This window comes from Carcharodon carcharias, chromosome 17 (genome assembly GCF_017639515.1).
Source record: "Carcharodon carcharias isolate sCarCar2 chromosome 17, sCarCar2.pri, whole genome shotgun sequence".
Taxonomy (NCBI): domain Eukaryota; kingdom Metazoa; phylum Chordata; class Chondrichthyes; order Lamniformes; family Lamnidae; genus Carcharodon; species Carcharodon carcharias.
In genome coordinates, this window is record NC_054483.1 from 77,620,481 (window position 1) to 77,633,523 (window position 13,043).

General features: G+C 39.9%; 1 protein-coding gene across 1 annotated transcript in view; it reads left to right on the top strand.

Annotated features, from left to right (window-relative positions):
* Nucleotides 1–13,043, top strand: part of LOC121289661 — a 176,381-nt gene that overhangs the window by 67,691 nt on the left and 95,647 nt on the right. The window contains exons 31-35 of the mRNA XM_041209286.1: nt 744–770; nt 3,646–3,672; nt 7,430–7,577; nt 8,548–8,756; nt 12,914–12,940. Of these exons, the coding sequence (XP_041065220.1) occupies nt 744–770; nt 3,646–3,672; nt 7,430–7,577; nt 8,548–8,756; nt 12,914–12,940 (438 nt within the window). The remainder of the gene's footprint in view (nt 1–743; nt 771–3,645; nt 3,673–7,429; nt 7,578–8,547; nt 8,757–12,913; nt 12,941–13,043) is intronic.

The following is a 13,043-nucleotide window of genomic DNA, read 5'->3' on the forward strand; positions in this document are numbered from 1 at the left end:
ATGGTGAAACAGGCTCAAGTGTCTGTACAGCCTGTTCCTGTTTAAATGTATTATGGTCAGGAAAATTGGCAAATAATTTTGGTAGAGAATAAAATTGAAATAGATTGTTCTTTTACCATATATTGCACCACATGAACTTATACATTTCCTTACTTTGAACAGGTAGATCTTGTGGAGGTTATCTTGTTGCTGCTGATGGGGCTGTTCTCAGTCCCAATTATCCATAGTCCTATTCAAATAATGCACTTGGCATAGAACAGGGGGACAGAAATATCCTGGTCACTCTTTGTTCTTTAATTCTCTTCATAAACATCAAATAAAGTTTGAGCTTCAACTAATATGAAAAATATTCCTGTTTCTTCTGCAAATATTATTTTGACAGAGACAGATACAGCATGGTCAATAGATATGAAAAATATCCTCAAGAAAATTCACATTATGTCCTTTCCACTTTTTGTCTATTGGCATGTCGGACAGAACCTCTTTTCTGCAGTAAGATGTACCTAGTATCTGTCCATAGTTTCCTCATAGGTCCCAACATGCCAGAGAGGGGATTCCCTTGTTGGTGTCACTAATGCTTCTAAGGCGAAAAAGGAGAATTGATTTACATCAGTTAGCACAAAATTATATCAGACCTGATCATTCTTTCTCTAATGCTGTTCAAAAAGATCAAATCAAGTTTGAATCTTGAATGTGTATGAAAAATATTCTTGTTACTTATGCATTTATTTTTATTATTTTAGCAATGACGACTGAATCCACAGAAACAGGTATGGAAAATACCTTCAAAAAATGTATTCATCCACTTTTGAATGCTAGAAGTTCATTACATTTCTTTGAAAATTGTAATCTAAAACATTGTTTACAATCAACTTATCTTCTACAGGAGTTGAAATTGGAGCAGACGTTGGCCATTTGGTCCATTGAGTCTGCTCCACCATTCAGTATGATCAAGGCTGATCTGAATGTGGCCATAAATCCAATTCTCCTGGCTGTACCCCATAACCATTCGATCAAAAATCTGTCTTACTCGGCCCTGAAAATGTTCAATGACTCAACCTCCAGATGAAACGGCGGCACGGACACAATCGGGGATGCCAATTGGGTCCATGCCCACCAGCCGCCACCGCCCCCACACCCAAACAACACACCCTGACTCAAAACAAAAACAGAATTATCTGGAAAAACTCAGCAGGTCAGGCAGCATTGGTGGAGAAGAAAAGAGTTGACGTTTCGAGTCCTCATGACCCTTCGACAGAACTTGAGTTCAAGTCCAAGAAAGAGTTGAAATATAAGCTGGTTTAAGGTGTGTGGGGGGGGGGGGGGGGTCGGAGAGAGAGAGAGAGAGAGAGAGAGAGAGAAGTGGAGGGGGTTGGTGTGGTTGTAGGGACAAACAAGCAGTGATAGAAGCAGATCAACAAAAGATGTCACCAACAATAGAACAAAAGAACACGTAGGTGTTAAAGTTGGTGATATTATCTAAATGAATGTGCTAATTAAGAATGGATGGTAGGGCACTCAAGGTATAGCCCTAGTGGGGGTGGGGAGAGCATAAAAGATTTAAAAATATTTAAAAATAATGGAAATAGGTGGGAAAAGAAAAATCTATAAAATTTATTGGAAAAAAACAAAAGGAAGGGGGAAGCAGAAAGGGGGTGGGGATGGGGGACGGAGCTCAAGACCTAAAGTTGTTGAATTCAATATTCAGTCCGGAAGGCTATAAAGTGCCTAGTCGGAAGATGAGGTGTTGTTCCTCCAGTTTGCGTTGGGCTTCACTGGAACAATGCAGCAAGCCAAGGACAGACATGTGGGCAAGAGAGCAGGGTGGAGTGTTAAAATGGCAAGCGACAGGGAGGTTTGGGTCATTCTTGCGGACAGACCGCAGGTGTTCTGCACAGCGGTCGCCCAGTTTACGTTTGGTCTCTCCAATGTAGAGGAGACCACATTAGGAGCAACGAATGCAGTAGACTAAGTTGGGGGAAATGCAAGTGAAATGCTACTTCACTTGAAAGGAGTGTTTGGGCCCTTGGACGGTGAGGAGAGAGGAAGTGAAGGGGCAGGTGTTGCATCTTTTGCGTGGGCATGGGGTGGTGCCATAGGAGGGGGTTGAGGAGTAGGGGGTGATGGAGGAGTGGACCAGGGTGTCCCGGAGGGAGCGATCCCTACGGAATGCCGATAGGGGGGGGTGAAGGGAAGATGTGTTTGGTGGTGGCATCATGCTGGAGTTGGCGGAAATTGCGGAGGATGATCCTTTGAATGCGGAGGCTGGTGGGGTGATAAGTGAGGACAAGGGGGACCCTATCATGTTTCTGGGAGGGAGGAGAAGGCGTGAGGGCGGATGCGCGGGAGATGGGCCGGACACGGTTGAGGGCCCTGTCAACGACCGTGGGTGGAAAACCTCGGTTAAGGAAGAAGGAGGACATGTCAGAGGAACTGTTTTTGAAGGTAGCATCATCGGAACAGATGCGACGGAGGCGAAGGAACTGAGAGAATGGGATAAACAACCTCTGTGCAAGTTTATTCAGTTAATAGTAGGTGAACCACACAAACTGGAAATTCCCTGCTTTGGTTGACAAATGGGTTATATGGTCTCAGCCGATTCAATAGTAGGGCTGCTTTGGCTTCAATACCCAGATAGGCTGGTGAAGTGAATAAAGAGGTCCAATCAGGCTTTCCACTCGCTGTCATTGGTAGTCCGTGTGTATGGACACCTGGTGAAATCAGAATCAGGCTTAGCTGTGTTGGCCCAATAATTAACCTGTGACCAATCACTGTCAGAACAATCAACAGTGATATAAACATGTTGACTGGTGACCAGTAGCTGTGGAATCTTATATCAACAAGGAGTGAATGGGTTTAAGAAATATTAAGAGAAAAGGAAAATGATCCATGTTCATAATAAATGGTGAAACAGGCTCAAGTGTCTGTACGGCCTGTTCCTGTTTAAATGTATTATGGTCAGGAAAATTGGCAAATAATTTTGGTAGAGAATAAAATTGAAATAGATTGTTCTTTTACCATATATTGCACCACATGAACTTATACATTTCCTTACTTTGAACAGGTAGATCTTGTGCAGGGTATCTTGATGCTGCCGATGGGGCTGTTCTCAGTCCCAATTATCCATAGTCCTATTCAAATAATGCACTTGGCATAGAACAGGGGGACAGAAATATCCTGGTCACTCTTCGTTCTTTAATCCTGTTCATAAACATCAAATAAATTTTGAGCTTCAACTAGTATGAAAAATATTCCTGTTTCTTCTGCAATTATTATTTTGACAGAGACGGATACAGCATGGTCAATAGATATGAAAAATATCCTCAAGAAAAATCACATTATGTCCTTTCCACTTTTTGTCTATTGGCATGTCGGACAGAACCTCTTTTCTGCAGTAAGATGTACCTAGTACCTGTCCATAGTTTCCTCATAGGTCCCAACATGCCAGAGAGGGGATTCCCTTGTTGGTGTCACTAATGCTTCTAAGGCGAAAAAGGAGAATTGATTTACATCAGTTAGCACAAAATTATATCAGACCTGATCATTCTTTCTCTAATGCTGTTCAAAAAGATCAAATCAAGTTTGAATCTTGAATGTGTATGAAAAATATTCTTGTTACTTATGCATTTATTTTTATTATTTTAGCAATGATGAATGAATCTACAGAAACAGGTATGGAAAACACCTTCAAAAAATGTATTCATCCACTTTTGAATGCTAGAAGTTCATTACATTTCTTTGAAAATTGTAATCTGAAACATTGTTTACAATCAACTTATCTTCTATAGGAGTTGAAATTGGAGCAGGCGTTGGCCATTTGGTCCATTGAGTCTGCTCCACCATTCATTATGATCAAGGCTGATCTGAATGTGGCCACAAATCCAATTATCCTGGCTGTACCCCATAACCTCTCGATCAAAAACCTGTCTAACTTGGCACTGGATATGTTCAATGACTCAGCCTCCAGATGAAACGACGGCACGGACACAATTGGGGGTGCCGATTGGGTCCATGCCCACCAGCTGCCACCGCCCCCACACCCAAACAACACACCCTGACTCAAACAACCTCTGTGCAAATTTATTCAGTTAATAGTAGGTGAACCACACAATCTGGAAATTCCCAGCTTTGGTTGACAAATGGGTTATATGGTCTCAGCCAATTCAATGGTAGGGCTGCTTTGGCTTCAATACCCAGATAGGCTGGTGAAGTGAATAAAGAGGTCCAATCAGGCTTTCCACTCGCTGTCATTGGTAGTCCGTGTGTATGGACACCTGGTGAAATCAGAATCAGTCTCAGCTGTGTTGGCCCAATAATTAACCTGTGACCAATCACTGTCAGAACAATCAACAGTGATATAAACATGTTGACTGGTGACCAGTAGCTGTGGAACCTTATATCAACAAGGAGTGAATGGGTTTAAGAAATATTAAGAGAAAAGGAAAATGATCCATGTTCATAATAAATGGTGAAACGGCCTGTTCCTGTTTAAATGTATTATGGTCAGGAAAATTGGCAAATAATTTTGGTAGAGAATAAAATTGAAATAAATTGTTCTTTTACCATATATTGCACCACATGAACTTATACATTTTCTTACTTTGAACAGGTAGATCTTGTGGAGGGTATCTTGATGCTGCCGATGGGGCTGTTCTCAGTCCCAATTATCCATAGTCCTATTCAAATAATGCATTTGGCATAGAACAGGGGGACAGAAATATGCTGGTCAATGCTGTGCTCATTTGACATTGCAAGCCTATTCACCAATGTTCCACTTAAGGAAACTATAGATATTTGCTCTGCAGATCTATATCATTGTGATCTGGACTGCCGCTATTGCGTGAATCAGCATTCATTAAACTCATAAGCTCAGCAACTCACGCAGATGAGTTCAGTTTTAATGACACCATGTATACCCAAATAGATAGTGTTGCCATGGGATCCCCTCTAGACCCAGTTCACGCAAACATCTTTGTTGGGTTCCATGAGAAATACGTTTTTGATGGAATGACACCTAACCTCTATCCCTCGCACCTTTCCAATATGTGGATGATACATTTGCTACATTTAAATCCACAGTTGCACAGTGACAATTTCCTTATATGTCTTAATGGGCTCCTCAAGTTCACCTTTGAAACGAGGCAGTCAAATTAACTCCTTTTTCCTTGATGTACTCATTGAGAAATCTGCCAGGGTGCTCTCTATCAGAGTCTACCGCAAGCCTAGCTTCACTAGTCAATACACGTGATAGGATTCTTACAGTTCCACATGTTATAAGATTGGTGTTATTGGCATCCTTGTAAATAGAGCCCGTGACATTTGCTGACTATGCAAGGTTGATGCTGAGATAGTGCACATCAAAGGCATTCTACGGGATAATGGCTACCTTGATCATATCGTTTTGCACTCGATATTACACAAGCTCATGTAAGGGGCCCAACAGGTGAAGCTTGCTGTTTCATGCTGCTACTACGCAATAGCAACATGAGTGATATTCGCCCCTAACAGGACGCTGCCATCAAGCCAAAAAGATGTTCTGCCTTTCACACCATTGAGTAATGTGGTGCATGAATTTCAATGCCATTGTGATGCTAGCTATGTCGGCCATACGTCCCAAAGCCTGGTAGATCATATTCAAACAGCATGTCCCAGCCGCTGTTCACAATGGGCAAGGTACAGTCTGAATCCAACCAGTCTGTGCTTGCAAACCTTAAAACAAGTGTCCAACATCAGATGTGACTCCGTGATTGGATAGCATTTGCTAAATAATCCTCAGTGTGCTAAGCATTCATCCAATAATTATTTTCACTAATGTGATGGAATGACATGGCATGGGGAATAAATATGAGAAATATCATTATGAAAATTAACATTACGTGCTCTCTGCTCTGCAAATACTGGATTTTGTCTATTGGCGTCGAGGACAGAGCATCTTTTCTGCAGTAAGACGTACCTAGTATCTGTCTATAGTTTCCCCATCCGTCCCAACGTGTCAGATGGGGGATTCCATTGTTGGTGTCATTAATGGTGCTAAGGAGAGAAAGAAGTGATTTACAACAATTAGCGCAAAATTATATCAGTCCTGATCATTCTGTCTCTAACGCTGTTCAAAAAGATCATTAAGTTCAGAATCAAATTCTTATGTAAGTTCTTTTGTTAATTTCTATATATTAAACCATATCTCTGCTTCCACTAAACACTGCAAATTTGTTCAGTGAATAGCTGAACAATACAAACAAGAAATTACCAGATTTGTTTGCCAATTGTTTTACCTGTTTGCAGCCAAGATAATGTAGTGTTGCTATTGGCCTCAGTGCCCAAATAGGCTAGTGAAGTTAATAATGAGGGTCAATCCGGCTACCCACTAGTTGTCATTGGTATTCAGTGGTCAGAATTTTTGGCTCAGCATCCGGATGTACGCCCGAACACTCGAGCATAAAATGATGCAGAATGACATCAGGCTAGCGTCCTGACATCATCGCGCACACACGGGGTATTTTGGTCAGTGGGCACACATGGCAGTCAGCAGCATGTCAGCTGACAATTGACAGACTTATTAAGGCTGTTAAAGTAATAGTTAAGTACAATTTATCGCTGCCTGTCCAACCTTATGGTTGGTGGGTGGGCGAATTGGCCAAGCAGCCTCTGGATTTTTTGCGATACCTCATCCACGGGTGGGATAACCTTTCGAACATTGATTAAATAAAGAATAAAAATTTTAAAACTCATCCTTGACATGTCCCTGCTCATGTGACAGAATCACATGAGGGGACATGTTTTCCTTATTTTAAAATTCTTTAATTTTGATGTTAAAATCTTCAGCTCTCTGAGGCAGTTCTGTGCTTTCAGTGAGCGCACCACCGCGCATGCACAAACTTCAGCGCTCGTGCTCCTCCCACCCTCACCCCAGCAGCACTGAGGCTTTCGGCACGTGTTTCACACTGGATGGCTATTAAATGGCCAGCCAGCGTGAAATCACGGTCAGGGCCCGATCGTGGGCGACTGACCATTTCACGGCCTTTCCCAGGCTTGCCAGCCACGCCCGCCCGACGAGGGGAATATCTTCCCCCCTGTATATGGAAACCTGGTGAGATCAGAATCAGCCTCAGCTGAGATAATTAAACTGTGAACAATCACTGACTAAAAGATCAACAGTGACATAAACATGGTGATTGGTGACCAGTAGCTGTGGAACATTATTGCAACAAGGAGTGAATGGTTTTAAGAAAGATTATGAGAAAAGAAAGATTATCCATTATCATAATGAATGGCATTGTTGGCTCCAGGGCCTCGATGTCCTATTCCTGTTTAAATTTCTTATGTTCAAGAAAATTGACAAATAATTTTGGTAGGGAATAAAAAAAGAAATACATTATTGTGTAACCATGTATTACACAGGTGAACCTATCCATTTCCTTACTGTTGATAGGTGGATCTTGTGGAGGGTATCTTGATGCTGCCTATGGGTCTGTTCTCAGTCCCAATTATCCATATCCCTATCCAAATAATGCACAATGCACTTGGTATATAAAAGTAGATGGAAACGAAAGAATAAAGCTGGAATTCACATACATTGAGTAAGTAAAGATCTTTCCACTTTCATATTTTAATTTAAAGAATGACAGAAGTACTTGCTGCCAATTAACTATTGCTAACAGATTCACTTAACTTGAATGAATACTCGAGGGAGACCAGTAATTTGAAATTGAGTTTCAGAAATTTCGGGCCCCAAGGTGATACTTTAAACTGAAATATACTCTTCAGGAAAGCAGCAAGATGGTATTCTCCATTTTATTGACAAGAAACAATATGCTGCAAGGTTTCACAGTAAAATGAAACTCATATCACTAACTGAAACATCTGATTTGAGATCTTTCGCTGTGTGACTGGTGGTCAGTTGAAGATCAGGAGTCAACTGTTACAAAACTTACTGATATAATCAGGTAACAAGTGTAAAGGAGTCTGGGAGTGTGCAACACGATATGGACGAATTAGTTAGGTAGAGATGGGAAAGATGGACAAATCTTATTGTGATAAATATAAGCTCATGAAATAAAATCAGACCAGAGGAACTGGCAGATAAATCTGACTTGGATCAAATATAATACAAACAGAAAATGCTGGAAAAACACAGGGTCAGGCACAATTTGTGTAGAGAGAAACAGAGTTAACATTTTGAGTCTGTAGTACTCTTCTTCAGAGCTGAAGAGATGTAGAAATGTTCTTCCTCTTTTGCTCTGAAGAAGAGTCATACGGTCGAAATATTAACTCTGTTTCTCTCTCCACAGTTGCTGCCGGACATGCTGAATTTTAACAGCATTTTCTGTTTTTCTTTCAGTGGTACAAATGTGATGAGTTTATATTGGTGATGGTGGGAATGGGTGTTGTGCAGGGGAGTGGTGGAGTAGCTGGAGCAAAATGTAAAGTTGGAGATAGGTAGCAGTTCAGAAGATTCAGGAGATCAATTACCTAATTAATTAAGTCAGTTGATTATAAAAATGTTTTACAACAACACTCACTTTCAAAATATGGTCATTCTCTCAACAGGCTGGAATATACATCAACGTGCTCAACGGAATATATTGCAATATACGATGGGCCCTCAACAAATTCAGTTTTGCTTTCTAAATTCTGCTCCTGGCCATATCAGAAACTTGTATCATCATCGAACAGTATGACAATTTATTTTACATCTGATTCCAGTGTCCCTAAAAGTGGGTTTGCTGCAAACTACTACACTCTGCAAAATGATACTGGTGAGCTTTATTATATTTGTCTCAAAATTGAAATGTACTTTAAACTAGAAGAAATGTAGAGAAATTAGGACTTGATATATCTTAACCCATTGAAATTTCAATTAAAAGGTCTTTGTAAGTATGTTTAACTAGAAATGTAACCAAAATGTTCAAATATACATAGATTTTCAACTTAGCACCCAGGTAGATTTCTGGTCTCGCAGTCGGACAACCATTATAGAAGCAGCCTGATTGATGTTTCCATTGATTTCTATCAAAATACAAGTTTCACATAATGGCAACGAGTTGAGAATGTATCCTATATTTTCAAGGTAGTTGTAGCCACATTTTGTCTTTTCATGTGAACACTCTTCCTGGCTTTCCTCTTGATTTACTCAGAAAGCAAGTTTAAAAATGTATCCACTCCTAGAAAAGATTGAAGGCCGAGTGTGTAATTTTATATTTATTTCTTTTTGGAGATGTAGTTAACAGTTATCATTGGTGTTATGACATAGTAAGGTTGCCTTAAGTAAACTGAAAAAACTGATTTTGTGTCCCAATCTGTTCCACCTCTGAGCTTCACATCCAGCATCTTATTGATTCCACCAATTCTCAAAGAAAATCACAGAATTAGTTGATACAGAGTTTGGCTGCTATAGTGTTGGGAGCTCACAAAATGGTCGTTAGCCCAGACAATGAAAACCCACTGGTCTGGGACTGTTTGGCTAAAACACTGCTCTGTGCAAAACATGTTTCCATCTATACTGTGCAAAATTTTACTCCTTTTCATCTAAACTCATTAACTTTCCTACTATACCTTTCTCCTTTATGTCCTCATTTAACTTACCTTGGAATGTATCTGTGCTATTCTCCTTAATTACTCCCTATAGTAGCGAGATTCACATTCTAACCACTCTAAGAATGAAGCAGTTTCTCTTGATTTCCCTCTTGGATTTATTAGCGGCCATCTTATATCCTTGGCCTTCAGTTTTGGTCTCATGTGGGAACATCCTCTCTACATTAATCCTATGTGTACGCTATCGAAATCTTCCATAATCTTAAAGGTCTCTATCAGGCTGCCATTTAGTCTTTTAGTTTCCAGAGTAAAAAGTACCAGGCTGCTCAATCTTTCTTGATGGGTAGAATCTCTCCATTCTGGGATCATACTAGAAAAACCTTTTTGCACCTTCTCCAGTACCTTGATAGCCTTGTTATGATAGAGTCAGGACCTATTCACAACACTCCAAGTGTGGTCTAACTAAAGCTCTATTCAAGTTTAATATAACTCCTCTACTTTTCAATAAACCACAAGGTCATCTTTTGGTGATTTGTGTATCTGTATCACCAGATCCCTCTGTTTCTGTACCACATTTATATACTTGTGAAAAACAGTGGTTGCAGCACTGTTCCCTGTGAAACAACAGTTCCCACCTTTTACCAATACAAATAACTACATTAAGTCCCTCCTCTTTGTTGTCTCGTTTGTAGCCAGCTTGCTACTCATTCTGCTACTGGTTCCCTGACTCCACATCTTCTGATCTTAGTCTCGAGCTTAAATATGTAACTTTTCAAAGGCTTTCTGGAAATTGTCCAGCAATTGCAGACAAAGAGCAGTGTGTAAACAAGAGCAGATAATGAAATGCACCCTTGCATTTATACAAGTACATGTCACAGAGAGAACATAGATAGAAATATGGGTGCAGATATATAACTGTGGAAATTCTGGTGGAAGCACTAGGCTGACTGAAGTGTAACGAAGTGGAATTTCTCTCAGGGGCTCGGTTAGTGCCCATGTTGTGGAAAGGAAGTGGTTTTCCAAGGCCAAGTTTTGTAGCTTCCTCCCTGGTGATCCCTCCGTGATTGATTACCATTTGAACGTGGAGTTCTGGAGATGACACACTGCCCATTTCTTGCAGTCATACGCACCACTAACAGTGGATTTCTAGTCAAACCCAAGATCTCCCAAGACACACAATCAAAACTGATGTGAGAATTGGGGGGAGTGGTTAGTATTATCTCTGTGGGCAGAAGAATGGGCAGAATCTTCGGGGAGAATTTTCGCATTGGAGTGCAGGGTCAGGGAGGGGGGGGTGGGCGAGGCCTGCGTGCCGACGCGTAATATGACACGCGGTGATGTCGGGCGTCAAAGGCCTGTTAACTCCATTAATAAATCAATTAAACTAATTCTCAACGCTGCCCATCCAATCTTAAGGTTGGTGGGCAGGCGAAGAACCCAAGTGGCCTTTGCGTTTATCATCAAGTCTCATCCATGTGCGGGATGAGGTTTCATGAAGGTCATTTTAAATTAATAAATAAGTTTAGCTCATTTCATAAACATGTCCCAGCTCATGTGACACTACAATATCTAGACTGTAAATTCCTGAAGTGCCCTCAGGGACATTAAAAATGCAACAGAAAATATTCATATGTTATGATCAAGTGTAAAAAGTTTGTGGCTTTTTCCAGTACACATTTACATATTTAAAACCCAGATTGTTTTTCTCTTCATATCAAATGATTGAACACAGGAGTCTATAATTTATGGTCCAACCATGCATTGACAAATGGCACTGCTGATTGATTGAGAGTATTACTATTCCTGCAGAGACACATAACCTTTAAAAAGAGATTGAATTGCCAGTGTCAACTCAAAGGATCATACAAGATTTCAGGTTTTAAGACATTTACTGTAACAAACTAAAAATCACCATGACTAAACACTACTTCGTAGACAACTAATATTCCAAACTACTTTACTTCCTAACATTGAAAATCTCACACTGTGTGTATAAGGAAACAAAGCATTTAAAAAAGGCCAAAGTAGACTGGATTTGATGAGAAATGTCAAATTGCTGCAGATTGTCCATTCCTTGATAGTCCAATATTAACATTCACATCTAAAAATCAGAACATGCACCTTTTGATCAATGGGAGCAAAAAGATTGATCTGTGGAATACTCTCTGTAACCAGCCATTCAGAGTCAAAATATTATGTCATTTTAAAAAAAAAATTCTATACATTAGACTATGTATCTGACTCATACAAGCTCTGTGCAAGTTTATTCAGTTTTATAGGTGAACCATACAAATTGGAAATGCCCAACTTTGGTTGACAAATTGGTTATGTGGTCTCAGCCAATTCAATGATAGAGCTGCTTTGGCTTCAATACCTAGATAGGCTGGTGAAGTGAATAAAGAAGTCCAATCAGGCTTCCTACTCGCTGTCATTGGTAGTCCGTTTGTATAGACACCTGGTGAAATCAGAATCAGGCTTAACTGTGTTGGCCCAATAATTAACCTGTGACCAATCACTGTCAAGACAATCAACAGTGATATAAACATGTTGACTGGTGACCAGTAGCTGTGGAACCTTATATCAACAAGGAGTGAATGGGTTTAAGAAATATTAAGAGAAAAAGAAAATGAACCATGATCATAATAAATGCTGAAACAGGCTCAAGTGGCTGTATGGCCTATTCATGTTTAAATGTCTTATGGTCAGGAAAATTGGCAAATAATTTTGGCAGAGAATAAAATTGAAATAGATTGTTCTTTTACCATATATTGCACCACATGAACTTATCCATTTCCTTACTTTCAACAGTTAGGTCTTGTGGAGTGTATCTTGATACTACCGATGGGGCTGGTATCAGTCCCAATTATCCAAAGCCCTATTCAAATAATGCACTTGGCATATAAGAGGGGGACAGAAATGTCCTGGTCACTCTTCGTTCTTTAATCCTGTTCAAAACATCAAATCAAGTTTGAGCTTGAACAAATATGAAATATATTCTTGTTTCTTCTGCAATTATTATTTTGACAGACAGATACAACATGGGCAATAGATATGAAAAGTATCCTCAAGAAAATTCACATTATGTCCTTTCCACTTTTTGTCTATTGGCATGTAGCACAGAACCTCTTTTCTGCAACAAGATGTACCTGGTATCTGTCCATAGTTTCCCCATCCTTCCCAACATGTCAGATAGGGGATTCCCTTGTTGGTGTCACTAATGGTACTAAGGAGAGAAAGAAGTGATTGTCAACAGTTGGCACAAAATTATATCAGACCTGGTCATTCTTTCTCTAATGCTGTTCAAAAAGATCAAATCAAGTTTGAATCTTGAATGTGTATGAAAATATTCTTGTTACTTATGCATTTATTTTTATTGTTTTAGCGATGACAACTGAAGCTACAGCAACAGGTACGGAACATAACTTCAAAAAATGTATTCATTTACTTCTGAATGATAGAAGTTCATTGCATTTCTTTGAAAATTGTAATCTGCAACATTGTTTACAACCAAC